Below are 16,415 nucleotides of genomic sequence, written 5' to 3' on the forward strand. Positions count from 1 at the left end.
TTGTGAAACTAGAGAGTGAACCTGTCTCCACTTGTTGTGGAGGCTGGTCCTGCTCCAGGCCTCATTAAGCTCTAGGTGTAATTTGCCACCTGTAGGACCTGCAGAATAAAAACTCCAGGGATGCTGGATCTGTCACCTTTCCGCCTGCATAGGAAGCTGCAGCCAGGCCCCAGCAGCCTAATGCATGACATTAAAAGGTACCATATAGAGACAACTTCTCAGATCCAAGAAAAGGGCGACCTGTTGAACCAGCTGTAACCCCACACTATGACGCTCTTTATTATGCTGAATTTCCTTTTTTTTTTTTAAAGCAGGAGCTCCAGGAAGCCCTATTTCATTTATCCTAACCACATCCAGAAAAGCAGGTCTTTTTCCCTCACCTTGCTGATACATGACCAGACACCAAGTGTGTTCCCATCATGAAAAGAGCACACTCCAAGGAACACCGCATAAACCCGAACCTGTTCAGACTGAACCTTACTGGGATTCAAAAAAAGTCAATGAGTGTTATTTTTTCCCCATATGAATGGCAAAATAAGCTTGTATGAAGCCCTGTCAAGAAGTCTGAACTTGTTTGAGAAAATCACAAGCCCTGTGTGCAGTTCTGGGCCCTGCAATTTAAGGAGGATGTGAAAGTACTTGAATGGGTCCAGAGGAGGGCAATAAAGCTGGTGAAAGGGCTGGAAGGAATGTCCTATGAGGAGTGGGCAAGGATTCTGGGTTTGTGTAGTTTGGAGAAAAGAAAGCTGAGGGGTGACCTCATTGCTCTTTACAGCTTCCTGAGGAGGGGAAGCGCAGAGGGCAGCGCTGATCTCTTCTCCCTGGAGTCCAGCGACGTGTCGGAATGGTTCAAAGCTGCACTAAAGGAGGTTTAGACTGGACATAAGGAAGCATTTCTTTACCAAGATGGAGGTCAAACACTGGACCAGGCTTCCTAAAGAGGGGTTGATGGCCCAAGCCTTCAGTGTTTCAGAAGCATTTAGACAATGTCCTTAATAACATGCTTCACCTTTTAGTCTGTCCTGAATTGGTCAGATAATGGGACTAGATGATCATTTTAGGTCCCTTCCAACTGAAATGGTCTATGCTATTCTATGACTATGACCTACAATCAAAAATGTATTGCATGTGAATTTTCCTAAATCAAAATGACATGTCAATGAGTTACTCCCATAACACCATAGTTTCCCCTACTTGATTCTGTTGCAGCTTTTTCTTTAGACTAGCGTGACCTCCCCTAGCAAAAGTCTTCTCTTCCTATAAGTAGCTAAAGGCTATATGCAAGCTACCTTGCACTGTTCTCCATGACCATTTAAGCAGACTGAGCTTCTCTCTCCTTGAAAGGAACATTTGGCTTAGTAAAAATAAATTTTAAAGCACTTTCCTAAATCCTTAACTACATGATCCTGACTAAACATTGTGTTCAGTTGGCTGCCCCGACACCTGCTCATTCCTGCTCCTCCCCTCTCCCAGGTAAGCCACTATTTGCAGGAGAAGACGCCTGCTCCAGAGAGCTCCTACCACAACAAAGCAGATTTGCCAACACACCAGGGCATGTCCACAGCCCAACAGTCCTGCCCAATGCTGCTGGTTACCACAAGGGCTCTGCTCTGCCTATTATCTGCCATTATTTCACAAAACACATCACCACACAAGTCTCCTGCAGCCCCAGAGGCAAAGACTTGCTGCAGGAAAAGAAACAACCACCATCAGCACTGAATAAAATTAAAGGAGAGTAGAAGAACAGTCATAAATTGTGTTGGCAGTCCTCAGCAGCTCTGGGATTTCCTTCCTCTTCTTCTATGGAGGGGATAAAACAGTTCAGCCTCTTCTCTGCCTGTAAGGTCCTAAGAGCCAGCCCACTCAAATAACCCACACAGGCAGCACGAGGAAAAGCCAGCCCAGCCCGGCAATTAAACTTCAGCAAGGTAACACCACCCAACAAAAACAAACAAACAAACAAACAAACAAAAACAACAGAAAAAAAATAAAGATAAAATAATCTCTCTTTCCCTCAACTTTTTTTAAGTAAGAAAAAACAGACAACTAATCAAACAGCACAGAGATTAATCACCCCTTTGTACCTCTCTGCAAAAAGTCTGTTCAGACACAATTGATAATTTGACAACTCTCAGGACTGATCCATTCATACAAACAGCCATGGAGCTCTCCACATCAAGCTGATTTCTTCTCCTGTTCTTGTAATGACTAAAAGTCACAAGAGGGTAGTCCTACCTAGAATAAAGTTGCTATGCACAAACAAGAAGTACTCCTCGTGACCCTTCCACTTCCAACAAGAGGGAAGAATTTTCACACCCAAAGTATGTAACTTAACTCACTGTCACGTTTTCAAAGGTGATGTTCACCTGAAACCGTGGGAACTGAGGAGGACCTGCCCGGTCCTTGTGTTCAAACACAGAAAACACAACATGGGAGGGATACTGTGTGTTAAGGCTTGGGTTCAGGACATTTTCCCAAAGAAAGAATGCACTTGAGCATGTGTTTCACTTTAATGTTTCGCTTACATTGCCCCAAAGTCAATGGTACTCAAGTCTATGCTCTGTTGAATGAAGTGAGACTTCAGCTTGTGCTCGAATACCTTTCTGTTGGTGTCTGAGGCAATCACCTCGTGGGGCATCCGAGATAAAGAGAGGTCCATTTCCAAGTGTAAAAGGAAATCAGAATATTTTTAGGGCATTGCACTCAAATACGTTTTACTGAACAACACAGCTTTTGTAAAATTGATAGCTGGGATATTTCTTCTTGCCCGTGAAAGCCACAGAGAAGTCAGTGTTAAAAACTTTGCAGATGTCTTCACAAATAATTAACATTGCTGCAAACATTTCTCAACTAAGTTTAGGAAATTCTGTGAATAAACTCCACTCAACCTGGTTGCACAGGAGGAGGCTGAAAAGACAACAGCAGCTACAAAAAACCAGATCTTTTTTCTAACCTGTTTGAACAGATTGTCATAGATTTTCCCCAAAGCTGAGGCTGGGAAATGGTCTCTCAGAGCTGCCTCTTTTCCTGCAAAAGGTGTCTCCAAGATCACCCTGATCCCACAAAGCACAGAAAAAAACTGAGCTCCCATTTAGACTTCCAAATTCAGAGAGAAAAGACCTGCAGCCTAAGCCTATTTGTGTATAAGTGGTGGGAAGACATAAATGAAACAGCAGTGTAGGATCCTAAATAACTCATTTGGTCTGCGCCCTTGGGACCCAAAGCCAACAGATCTGGGGAGCATCTCTGCATTGCCTTCAGTGAGGTCTCTCTTTTAAGCAAATTCTACTTTGTTTGATTTGATTCATCTTGCCATACCAGGCAGTGAGCAAGACATCACCCTTCTCCAATGTAAAAAACAGCTTATGTACAGAAAAGAAGGTGCATAATCTCTTTGCAAAAGGGATTTCGAGCAAAATCTTTACCAAATGGTTCTTTCAGATAAGGGGTAGTGCTTTTTGAACCAGTATGTTCTAAGGCTAGTCTCTTACACCAGTTTTTAGAAACTTATAGAACAGTCACTGAAGAAAGCCACTGAGACAACCAAGTTAATGCATTTCCAAATAACAGGTGACCCCATCGATGGCTGTTTCACTTCCAAAGAGAGTGGAATTCCACACAAGAGTATTGTAGTGGACCAAACAGCTCAGGACAGATGTGGTCTTCAAATTCTCCTCACCTGCATTGTTAACACCTGCGCAGATGATGCAGGACCCAGCTGCACCAGCAGACTCTGCTCATGGGATACTTCAGCAAAAGCTCTGATGAGGCTGGCACAGAAGGATGTAAAGGGAAAGTCCCCAGCTGAGACACGTGTGATGGGCTGCCCCACTTTACCCCATGAGTACGGCAGCCCACAAGCCTTATACACTTCTAGGAGACCACCACGAATGGTTAGAGGTGGCCACTGGCGTGTCCTCATTGCAGTGGCACAACTATGAAGAACGGCTTGGGGGAGTCACATGCAGGAGAACATGAAGACAGTTACCCTGCATGGCTCCATCCCCACCTCTCCACGTACCTTCTGCAGCTTGTCTGCCTTCTCGTAGTACCCCTCCAGCTCCTGCCGCAGCACGTGGTTCTCCTCGGAGAGCATCTCCACCATCTGCTGTGCCCGCTCCACGATGGCGAAGGCGTCAGGCGTCAGCTGCTGACCCAGTGGTGTTGGTGTTGGTGGCTGGGCAGCAGCGGGGGCTGGCAGTGGTGGCAAGGTTCCTGGGAGCAGAGCACCCGTAGTGGCCTGTGAGGACATGGGACTGTGCTGCTGGGCCGGCGGTGGCGCAAAGGGCGGCTGGCATTGTCGGCTGCAAGGAAGCACAGAGGAGGTGTTAGAGCCACACACCCTTCAAATGTGTGCAGGAGCTTTCATCTAATGAGTGCACGGTTTATTAATAGGGTTATAACTGTACGGTCATGATTCCAGTCCTTAGTCACTTCTAAATACCAACAATCACAGCAGGGAATGAGTAAATTGTCTCCTTGCCTGCTCTTGACAGTGATGTATACATCTGGCACGAACGGATAAAGGAAGCATTGACTTGAAAATGGCATTTTTGCTTAGGTGCACTGCTAGTATTTTAGCAGGCAGCCTCTCCCTGCTCCCCCTTGCAAAAAAAACCCCCACTGCTGAGAAGCATAAGCCAGTGAGCAAAAAGGAAACACAAGGGATGCATTACTCACCCTTCGAACACTGCTCCCTGCCTGGAGCAAGACTGGCTGATCGGCCGAATTGGGAGGTGAAAGGAAGTGATGTGAGTGAAGCAGCATCCCCAAGCGACCTTAGCAAGCAGCAAAGGGAAGGGCTGCTGCGGAGCTGCTGGAGGCACAGCCCCCATCAATCGTGGCAAGCCACGAAAGCCATCTTCCAGTGTGAGACCTCATTGTGTCACTCCCCAACTAATGGCATCCATCACACACCAGGCTCACTTACGGGAAGATAAGAAGTGAGCTGGCAGTGGACCTGCAAGACTGGAGTCCCTCACTTGTGTCCTTCACTTCAGCCTGCTTTTCCTTGAGAAGGCAGACTGCCCCTGTTTCAAAAGGGGGAAACTCAGGCAGGGAGCAGCTCAAAGCTTGCCTGCACTGGATCCATCTCCATCCCTCCATCAACCACACGGGCAGCTTTGGAGCTTCAGACAGAGTGAGTGGCTCCACGCAGAGCCTCACTGGGCACAGGCTGAGCCAATCCTCAGCCCACATGCCAAAGCTGTGAAATTTCTATACTGTGCTTGTCTAAGAAACTCAACCTAGACCATGTGGGACATCTGTGTCAGAGCTCAGTTTGGCTGCAAAATAAGCTGGCTGCTGGATCCCACCTGAAGTCTGCAATCAAGTACCTTCCAAAAGTTGTATCTTAGCTTAACCACAAATCATAAGGTTTGCTGTAGCTACCACTACCTTTATTCCTGTACCCTACACGAGGCAGGAGACCTAACAAACAGATGCATTTACCCCATTTGGCGTCAAAGATACATGAATGCTATTTTTCAGACAGATGATTTTGTGCTATATAAGTATACAATAAATAGGATTACTCTTGTCTTCAGCACCTACATGACTTCTGAAAGCTGGATTTTCAAAAGCTCTCAGCATACCTTAATTCTACTGATAACAACCTGTCACTGCCTTCAGCTGTAGTAGAACAAGATGAAAAGATAAGACAATTTTAAAGCCCTGCCCTAAAAGAGAACAGTGCTGCTCTAACAAGCTTGTCTCCACCAAGCCACCGGAGAATGCAAACAATTCAGTCACATCTTCTGTCCAAACTAGAGTGAAAGCAAACAAGGCTCTGCAGCCCCCAAGACAGAGCACACACAGCCTCATGCTGCCATCCTGGCTCTTGTTCTTTGCCAGAATCGACGATCTAAGAAGTCTTTTCCAACTTAGTGATTCTATGAGTCTATGATTCTATGAATCCACCATGGCACGGAAAGGTATTGAAATGGAGTGAAGACCAGCAATGAGCCCATTCTCGAATGCAAGCACACTGCTAACATGCCTGGCAGCACAGACCCTTGTCTGGGCTCAGTGTCCTTGGGAGGAAAATCCCAACTAAGCTGTGTGCAGACAGCACTGGGAAAGCCTGTACTAGACTCACCCTGGCCACAAGACAGCTTTTACTTGCACAGCATAGACATATCCTACAGCCATGTCTCCTCATGTAAATTAAGTGTCCATGGAGACAGCACAGGAGAGGGGTTATTCCCCGCGGGCAGCTCCCGAGGTCAGGAGGGTTTGCTTTCAACCCCCCCCTTCCTTCTCTGGCAGAGGCTGATGACAAAGGGACTGAACATCTACACAAAGTGGATAACACTATCCAAAAGATAGTAAGGCAGGGAGGTATTATATGACACTTCACATGTGGCTAACAAGTCATATAGTAATTCATAGAGTCATGGAATAGTTTAGGTTGGAAGAGACCTTTAAGGATCCTCTAGTCCAACCCTCCCGCCATCGGCAGCAACATCTTTCACTGGATGAGGTTGCTCAAAGCCCCATTCAGCCTGGCCTTGAACACTTCCAGGGAGGGAGCATCCACAACTTCTTTGGGCAGCCTGTTTCAGGGTCTTACCACCCTCACAGTAAAAAAATTCTTTCACACATCCAATCTAAACCTACCTCTTTTAGTTTAAAACCATTGCCTCTTGTCATATCACCGACTCTAGTAAAAAGTCTCTCTCTCTTTCTTTTAAGTCCCCTTTAAGTACTGAAAGGCAGTAATAAGATCTCCCCAGAGGCTTTTCTTCTCTAGACTGAATAACCCCAACCCTCTTAGCCTTCCCTCACAACAGAGGTCTTCCATCCCTCTGATCATTTCTGTGGCCTTCTTCTGGACCCACTGCAACATGTCCATGTCTTTCCTCTGTTGAGGGTTCCAGAGCTGGATGCAGTACCACAGGTGGGATCTCAACAGAGTGGAGCAGAAGGACAGAATCACCTCCCTCAACCTGCTGGCCATGCTGCTTTTAATGCAGCCCAGGATATGGTTAGCTGTCTGCTCTGCAAGGGCACACTGCCAGCTCATTCTCCAATCTTACAACCACCAGTACCCTCAAGCCCTTCTCAGCAGGGGTCCTTTCAATCCCTTCATCCCCCAGGTAGTATTAATCCTGGGGATTGCCCTGACCCACATGTAGGACCTTGCACTTGGCCTTGTTGAACCTCACGAGGTGCACACGGGCCCGCTCCTCAAGCTTGTCAAGGTCCCTCTGGATGGCATCCCTTCCCCCAAGCAAAGCAACTCTACCACGCAGCTTAGTGTCATTGGCAAACTTGCTGAGGATGTATTTGATCCCACTGTCTATGTCATTGATGAAATTATTAAACAGTACTTGTCCCAGTATGGACCCTTGAGGAACACTACTCATCACTAGCTTCCACAGGGATACTGAGCCATTGACTGTTACTCTTTGGACACGGCCATCCAACCATCTCCTTGTCCATCTAACAATCCATCCATCAAACCCATATCTCTCCAATTTAGAGGTGAGACACTTGCAAGGGTCTGTACCAAAGGCCTTACAGAAGTCTAGATAGATTACATCTGTAGCTCCTCCCTCATCCACTGATGCAATCACTGCATCGGAGAAGCCCTTTAGATGAGTCAGGCACTATTTGGCCTTGCTGAAGCCATTTTGGCTGTCTCTAATCACCTCCCTGTCTTCCAAATGTTTCAATGTATCTTCCAGGAGGACCTGTTCCATGATCTTAGTGTTTCTTAAAAAACATTGCAAAGCTCTGTCACTGGTGGTGAAAGCTCTGCTCACACTGGCCCCACTCACTCATCCCGTGCTGCAGCACATCCCACAGTGGCAATACAACCGCACAGAGAAGTGGGAGAAAGGAAACTACAGCAGCTACACAAAACCATCCATCACTGAACACCACACCGGCTGCAGTCAAAATCCAACCCATCAGAGGAGAGGATGCTGCTGCAGCTCTTTCCTCTGTACTTACTGCAGTGATGCTTTGCATTGCTCAACACCACCTTAGAAGGCTGGGCGCATTCCAACAGGGAACACATAATTTCGATTCAGAATATTAGGCTGCCTTGCTATTTTGCATTTGTCATCAGAAAGGAAAGGAGTGTGCACCCACAAGATGATTTTCTGGCTGACGCATCCGCACTGTGGCCTTCAGATGATGCTCATCAAAGCCCTGGACTCCAAAAGGAAACACATCACAACATCCCCTGAAATCCTCCTCAAAGTGGAGGTGATTTTGCGCCTCTATTCCTCTCTTGTGAGACCTCATCTGGAGTATTGTGTCCAGTTCTGGAATCTTCAACATAAGAGGGATATGGAGCTGTTGGAACAGGTCCAGAGGAGGCTACAAAGATGATCAGAGGGCTGGAGCACATTCCATATAAGGACAAGTTGAGAGAGTTGGGGTTGTTCAGCCTGGAGAAGAGAAGGCTCTGAGGAGATCTTATAGCGGCCATCCAATACCTGAAAGGGGCTATAAGAAAGCTGGAGAAGGACACTTCATAAAGGTTTGTGGGGATAGGATGAGGGGGAATGGGTATAAACTGGAAAAGGGCAGATTTATACTAGACATTAGGAAGAATTTCTTGACCATGAGAGTGGTGAGACACTGGCACAGGTTGCCCAGGGAAGCTGTGGCTGCCCCATCCCTGGAGGTGTTCAAGGCCAGGCTGGATGAGGCCTTGGGCAGCCTGATCTAGTGGGATGTCCCTACCCATGGCAGCGGGTTGGAACTAGATGATCTTTAAGGTCTCTTACAACCCTAACTATTTTATTACTCTTTGATTCTATGATTCTATGGATGGCCCACGGTGGCCCCAGAGCTCCCAGACACTGGCATTGGGTTGAGGTGCTGCTCCCTGCTCACCTGCTTTTGGAGTTTACTGCCTCTTCAGCCTCACTATTTTGTCTGCTGCTGGGACCGTGCAGAAGCCCTGAGGGCTCACACTGAACTGGGGAGCTCGTTCCTGAAACCCAAACCACACTTCCTCACAGTGCTTGGCAACCCAAGGTGTGTGAGCCAGCGCGTAATGCGCCACGCTGCTCTGCAAATTCCAAGGACAGCTCGCCATTGGCACAGCTCTCGTACCATCCCACAGCGCCAGAAAGAAATTCTGGTGCCCTAGGACCCTCCACCTGTTATGGGACTGGAATAATTTTTTGCATAAAAATCTGAACAATAAAGAACATCATGAGTGAGGAATGTCGCTCACCATACAAAAGATGCTCCCCAAGCGTGTGCAAATGCTGACAGCTGGTCTGCACGTTTTACCACGATAATTAATTCAACTCAATTAACTAAGTGAGACTGTTTGTCTTTACCAAAATAAAGTCCACAGCTGATTTTATGCAACTAAAAGCCCAGATGTCTGGACACAGTTATACCATTACAAAGTCACAGATTTGCTGCAGGTACAGGTTGTACAGATTTTCTCACTTATTTGTGGAAATAGCTTACAGAATTGTAATTAATTTGATGTCTGAAGCTAAACCAGTGGAAATATAGTAATTTTTCATAATTAAGTAGCACAACCTTTGGTTGTAGATACACCCTTTAAATGCTTGCATTAACTCTTGACACTGTACTTTAGGGAAACCTCAACTTCGCATAAATTTAATCATTTAACATGCACTTTAGTCTGTTTAGCTTTATGCTACAGAGGGAGGTGAGAGCTCCAGGATCTTCATTTTCTTGAACTGCAAATCTCTTGTTAAGTTACTAAAGTTTTATACCCTTCAGCAGCAGCCAGGCACCAGAGTCCCAATAGAGGGATTCTCCTAAGTGTTTTACAGCTTGGAAACTGAACAGGCACAATCGACGCTACACCTTCGAAGCGTGGCTGTTCAATATAATGAACATATTTCTGACTTTCCTGTTGCTTGTTTAATCTGTCCCAATTTAATTCTGACTAAGCCAACTGCAAAATCTTTGAGTGTATATGCAATAAAATCAACACAGCGATTCACATTAACAAATCATCATTTGTAGAAATGTTATAACATCAGCTTAGTTCACATCCAACCTCTCATGTAAAGCTTCAAAGAAACAAAGCAATCAGGATTATCCTGAGCTCCTTTGGGCTTAGTAAAGAATAACATTCTCAAAATGCTTCTGCTGTATTTTAAATGTTGATCTTCCTCTGCACTAGAGCAGGTTAAAATCTTGTAGTCAAACACCTTTTCATCTAAACCAGTCCTTTTTAAAAGCACGAAACTGTGGGACATGACGAGTTTTGGATATCTCTGCAACAGTTCATAGAATGATAGAATCACCAGGTTGGAAAAGACCTCTTGGATCATCGAGTCCAGCCATTCCTATCTGTCACCAAACCATGTCCCTGAGCACCTCGTCTACCTGCCTTTTAAAGCCCTCCAGGGACGGTGACTCAAGCACCTCCCCAGGCAGCCTCTATCGAAAATATATTTTTTGTGGACATTATTGTAGAAGTAAGGCTCCTATATACTTCTAAAGAGGAAAGAAAGAAAGAAAGAAAGAAAGAAAGAAAGAAAGAAAGAAAGAAAGAAAGAAAGAAAGAAAGAAAGAAAGAAAGGAAGGAAGGAAGGAAGGAAGGAAGGAAGGAAGGAAGGAAGGAAGGAAGGAAGGAAGGAAGGAAGGAAGAAAGAAAGAAAGAAAGAAAGAAAGAAAGAAAGAAAGAAAGAAAGAAAGAAAGAAAGAAAGAAAGAAAGAAAGAAAAACAAAACTAAGGAAACCAGCTTTTAGAATAGGGAGCGCTAGGCAGACAGTGAGCATTTCAAGGGCTACCATGCCAGGCTGCACTCTCTCTTTTAAATGACATACAGCTTGTGATATATATACACTAGCTTGCTACATATTGTTTGCAATAAAGCATCTTAGGAAAAATATTTGATGGGCCTCGCTTTCATGAGAAATCCCCCAAAATTCAGGAAGGTCATCCAAGACCCCAAATTTAAGCAGTCTTAATACACCTCTTATACAGGAAACCCTGGGAGTAAGAATGACCAACACAGAGGGACTAGTGGGGAATTTGTAGCTGGGAATAAGAAAACCTGAACAGACAACTAATGATTAAGTCCACTTGCTGTTGACCACCACGAAACTGTAAATACAGAAGAGCAATCGCTTGTTAAGGCAGGGCAGTATTAGGAAGCAATAAAACAAAATGCCTATATCTGTTCTAGAAAGGAAAGATCTGTCTTTGCCCTGCTACAAGTACAAAATGCAGTTCTGCTTTTTGTAGGGAGGGAGAGCGGCCAGTGCAGGAAGGACTTTGTTTCCAACATACTGTGGCATTTACATTCATAATTAAAATACCCTCCTCTAACCTATTTAGCTCATCTTTCTCTGAATGGTCTGCCTTCGTTTCCCTCTAGGGCAGACTGACCTATTTCATCTCTTGAAGACTCTCCCAAGGGATTTCATCTCACAACTTCTCACATCTAAGTGTGAAAGTTCTAGCTGAGATAGCAGAAAGAAAGAGGAGTTTCTGGAAAGAGGCATTTCAAAGGTTGCTTTTTTTTTTCTGCCTTAGGCTTTTACCTTGCAATGAGAGTAAAAAGTGCATGAAAAGTGCTTATTCCTGCCCATTGACCAGAAGCCTTGAGTCCGCACACTAACCTCAGACCCAGCTGTCTATCTGACTTCAGCTATACTTCTGCAGTTATGAAGCTGACTTCAAATGCTATACTTTGTAGCTCTGAATAACAGAGAAATTGGTGTTGTCACCATTTGGGAAAAAGACAGGGTCCTGGGAAAGTCAGTAAACCCAGACTGATGGTCATAGTGCAAGGGAACACAGTTATAGACCCATCATCTGATACAGTCAGAAATGGGAGACGACTTTCCATTGCCAAGACTAGCCCTCGTATTCTCTGGTTTATGGCATCAGTAAGAGTTGCAACACCTTGTAAACACAAATTCTTAATTCAAAACTGTTTTGCACACTTGGACTCACATCTCCCAAGTTCACTATTCTGCTAGTGAAGTTTGTTATTGCTGGGAAGACTTTCCCTGGCATCTTCAGGTCATGTTTACATTAAGATTTGCAGCGTAAAGTTATCGTCTGAAAAGGCGCATACCATATTAAACATATTGCCTGTACTTAAGAGAGGGACAGGGTATTGCATTTCTTCACAGGGATCTACACTCAGAATAGATACTCTGTCTAAAACTCAGTTGATTTTCAGCAAATGAACAGGTGCTTCCATCAACCTCTGTTCTTCTACAGGAACCAACCACGATAACACAGACAGTAAAGAGAAATGACATGGGCATCACCCAAGCCATGGGAATGGCTTCGTTTCTCTTTCATTTATTTTAATGAAAGGCAGATTAGAGCAGAAGGAGATGATACAAAGGTCTTCTGCAGGGCTGCCAGCACCCATGCCAGCTGGAAGTGCAGCCTTTGACCCACGCTTCCTCTTGGGCTATCCTTGCAGAGAAACGCCAGCAGAAGTCAGCTTGGGTGTAACATCCTTCAGCTCAGCCACACCGCCTGCCTGCCTGAGGAAAAGGAGCTCCTTGTAGTCCTCTCAGCAGCCACAGACATGTGGTTGAATGAGTAAATATCAACAGGTTGTCTGAAAACAGCAGCAAGGGGAGGGGGGGGCATGTGTCGATGCACAAATAACTAGGGAAGCCACAGGCAGTTCAATACAGGCTTCTACATCCAGGCAGGGTGGGATTTTATGAGGCACATCAAAAAACCCCCATGAGATCTCTTTAAAACAGCCCAGTTGCATGCCATCTTTTGAGATACATCAATTAAATCAGAATTAAAAGATGCCTGCGTGATCGACTTCAGCATGTAGCCATGAATGAAGCCCCACCAAGAAGGAGGGGTGCTTCCAGTTCAAGGCTTCATTTGCATTAATATACGCTTTTTATTAACAGTGCCGAGAAAGAAATCCTTCTGGATAAAAGACACCAGGTTTGACCACTGGGAGCAATGAAGAGAATTCATTGCAATGAGTGATCTGGATCACTGCTTAAGCAGGGCACGGAGAATCAGCATGGACTCAAGTAGGTCCAAGTTCATCCACCTAGGAATAAATAGAGCAAGCTACAGTAAAAGGGTGGGAAATCCTATCCTGGGCTGTGACTACCCTCACATGCCTGATCGGATAACAAGCAGGACAGCAACCTCCCAGGGTGCCAATGTCTGAGACAGCAAGTGTTAATGAGCTACGTAAACGAGGAACATTGAGTTGCACTGCAGACATTATATCTGATAATTATATCTGATTAGCCTCTGGTCCAGCTGGTACTGCAATAGTGTCCAGGTTGGCTTTCCAAAGTGAAAAAAGGGATTTTGACAACAGTGAAATAATTACAGGGCTCCATGCTCCATCTGTTAAGTGCATAAAAGGACCGATACCACAGGGCTTCTCACTGTATCTGACAAAGATATTGCAAAATATCAACTGGTACCTAGAAAATACAGGCTAAAACTAAGTTGTAGATCAGTGCCAGAGATGGCAATTAGCTAGTGGAACAAGTCTGTAAAGGCTGTGATGGATTATACAGACAGAAAGTACTATAATCACCAGGATGGAATGTTTTGCAAACTGGAATTAATTCACAGTGTTGTGCAAAAGCCTAAATTAGATTATTTCCAATTCCTTTTACCTGACAAGCTCTGAATATAGACCTAAGGAAAGTTAGCAAAGACATTATTCAGGAATAACTGCATATCTAGGAAAGGGAAGGTTTTCTAAATATTATTACACTTGGCCAACTTAAAGCATTCAGAAGCCATGAATCAGGGCCCCGAGCATCATGCAACTGGCTAAAAATAATGATATTTTAAAACAGGAATAAATATTGGTTCCTTTTTATTTTCCTTTTGTTATTTTTGGCCTTCAGGGTTCAAGGTCTGTTCTGCCATTGTAATGTCCATAAAGCAGAGGTTGCTAAGTCTAATTTATATAAATCCTGAGACTGTCATATGACTCTAGGAGGTCTTCAGGACAATATCAAATATCTTAAGATTTACAGTAAAGTTGTGAGATTTCACCACAATGTTTTATAAAGGCGATGTTCCCTTTAAAACCAGCCACATGCAAAAAAAAAAAAGCCAAATCAAAACAGCAAGATAAGCAGCAGCTGCAATTATTCCATCTCCTTCAACAGCTCCCTGCCACCATTTGTGGGTTTCCAACCGCATTTTCCTCATTACAGAAGGACTGGAGGACGAGTGGGGAATCAGTGACCCCATGGGTCTTTTCCATCACTGGTATCTGTGGGTGCTTTCTCTGGACCGATGCCACTCTGTGCTTCTTTCCTCTTTTCTTAGAAAGAAGGTAGAAGCCTTTTACATGGTTCCTGTCCAGAGGATGCCGGATGGATGGGCATCAGGAACATGGCCAGGGCAGAGGGAAAGAGATAATGGGATATATGAATCACAGAATCACAGAATCACTAGGTTGGAAAAGACCTCCAAGATCATCGAGTCCAATCAACATTCCCACTTGACCAAGATCAAAGTTCTTTCCATCAGCTTCTTTCCCAGGCCCTCCTGATGAGATGAAAGCTGGAATTTCTTACCTCGCTTGCTCTCTCTAACAGTAAAAACAGCCTCTCCAAACCCTACTCTTCCATAAAACTGGCTAGTCCCCTGCCTCGAACCTCTCTTATCAAGGTCCTCCATCCCAATCAGATGGCTGTCTGGGAGCCTCCCCAGAGCCCAGGTAAGGGGGAAGCAGTGAGCAAGGACAGAGGCACAGGAAGGTTTGTGTTTGGGAGAAACCCAGCAGTGAGACACCACACCCAGCCCTCCTCCAGCAGTGCTCTGGGAGTGCCACCCAGTCAAGTCCTCTAGCAGGGATGGGGCTGACATCCCCAAACAGGTAACCTGCCTTAACCTTCTCCATAGAGGGGAATATTTTGGGCAGAGGCCATGCTGTGAAATTGCATTTTTACCCTGCTCATTCCAGAGCTGGGTAGGCTCATCCTGCAAGGCAGCCCAAGACGCACGCAGGGATGCACCAGAGCACAGCAGCTGCAGACAGAAATGGCAAATGACGGGCAGAGCGGGGTTAGTGCAACTCCCTGGTGGCTTTTGTCATCCAAATCTTCCCGGGTAACAGGGCCAGAAGAGGATCCTGCAGCCCATGGGGCCAGTTACACCTGGGATATGGCACAGGAGAAGAAACCAAACCAGTTCCTACCGATTAAGAACAAGTTTGGGTAATGCCAACAGTTACTATTTCAGTGCATCCAAGCAAAATGAAAAGCCGATATTTCCATATGAAAAAACATCACAGAAAAAAGTCAGAGATGAGGATGAAGACCACTGCTTGTCGACACCTCTTGCACAGCCAAACTTTGCACTTTTGCTGGTGCTGTGCAAAGCAATGGCACAAGATACAGCCTGCAAGTGAGCAACTGTCCTGATAGAGGTAATTACCAATCAAAATGCAGCCGGCCAGCATGTAAGCAGGAAATACCCCCCTAAAATCCAGCAACAGTGTGAAAGGAGCTAAGAAGTACCTAAAACCCCCTATCTGCACACCAAAACCACCTTAGAGATACATGGTCTCTTGCACAAGAGAGACCATACATCTTAGACCAAACCTAGCTTTGGTGAAACACTCCCCAGCTAAGCCAACCACTTAATCTTCCCTTGGAAACACATGCTGGAGTAGCCAGCAGGAATATATGCAGACCAACAGGTATTCAGACCCTTGTTGAGCTGCAAGAAAGAGACCACCCAAGATTTTTTTAGTGTCTGCAAACTGCAGTGGCTTTGCTTCACAAAGCTGGGGGCTCCGCCTTGCCTTTGTAGGGGTACTTGGACAGCGAGCCCCGTGGGTCCATGGCCTTGCTAGGTGGTGGGGCTGCCTTGAAGCCCTTCCCATCCACTAGGGCTGGTGGGTGCTGCTTGGCCCATTCCTTTCTAGCGAGAGCTGCATGATCCTCTTGCTCCTCACACTCCCCAGTGTCCCTGAACCTCCCAGGAGGAACATTTCTCCACCATCATGAAAAGGAAACAGCATGCAGGGGTAGCAGGGAGTGTGATTTGGCTCTAAAGAATGTTGCCTTACTGAGAATGAGCAGTAACCACCATCATGAGCCAGAGGTTTTTCTCCCCACAGCTGCTAGGATGATCCAGCAGCACCTTGGGATGAGGTTGTGGGCTGGCCTGCGCTGCCAGTGTGGAAATCTGTGCTGAAATCAAGGGGTTTCTCAGCATTAAACTTGCTGACCAGACACCTGGTCAAGGGTTTGGAATGAGTCCCACAGGGTTCCCCACTTGACACAAGGGCCATTCCTGGTTAGCTGCAGCAGTGCACGCAGCACCCAGGTCTGCTTGCTTACACAGACTCTGCAGAACAGACTCTGTGGCTGTGGAACCAGCATTTTCCAAGAGTAATAAAAAACCCCAAACCAGCTCCTTTTTTGTGGGGATGAATCTGCTTGGTGCAGGAGATGTTTGTTAGCACTGTGAATGA

General features: G+C 45.6%; 1 protein-coding gene across 6 annotated transcripts in view; it reads right to left on the reverse strand.

Moving 5' to 3' along the window:
• The window catches only part of AMOTL1 (angiomotin like 1), a 90,464-nt gene that overhangs the window by 26,982 nt on the left and 47,067 nt on the right, over window positions 1-16,415 (reverse strand). For all 6 annotated transcript variants that reach the window (XM_054069067.1, XM_054069037.1, XM_054069059.1 and 3 more), the window contains one exon: window positions 4,022-4,304. In XM_054069067.1, the coding sequence (XP_053925042.1) occupies window positions 4,022-4,304 (283 nt within the window). The remainder of the gene's footprint in view (window positions 1-4,021; window positions 4,305-16,415) is intronic.

Source organism: Cuculus canorus, chromosome 1, assembly GCF_017976375.1.
Source record: "Cuculus canorus isolate bCucCan1 chromosome 1, bCucCan1.pri, whole genome shotgun sequence".
Taxonomy (NCBI): Eukaryota; Metazoa; Chordata; class Aves; order Cuculiformes; family Cuculidae; genus Cuculus; species Cuculus canorus.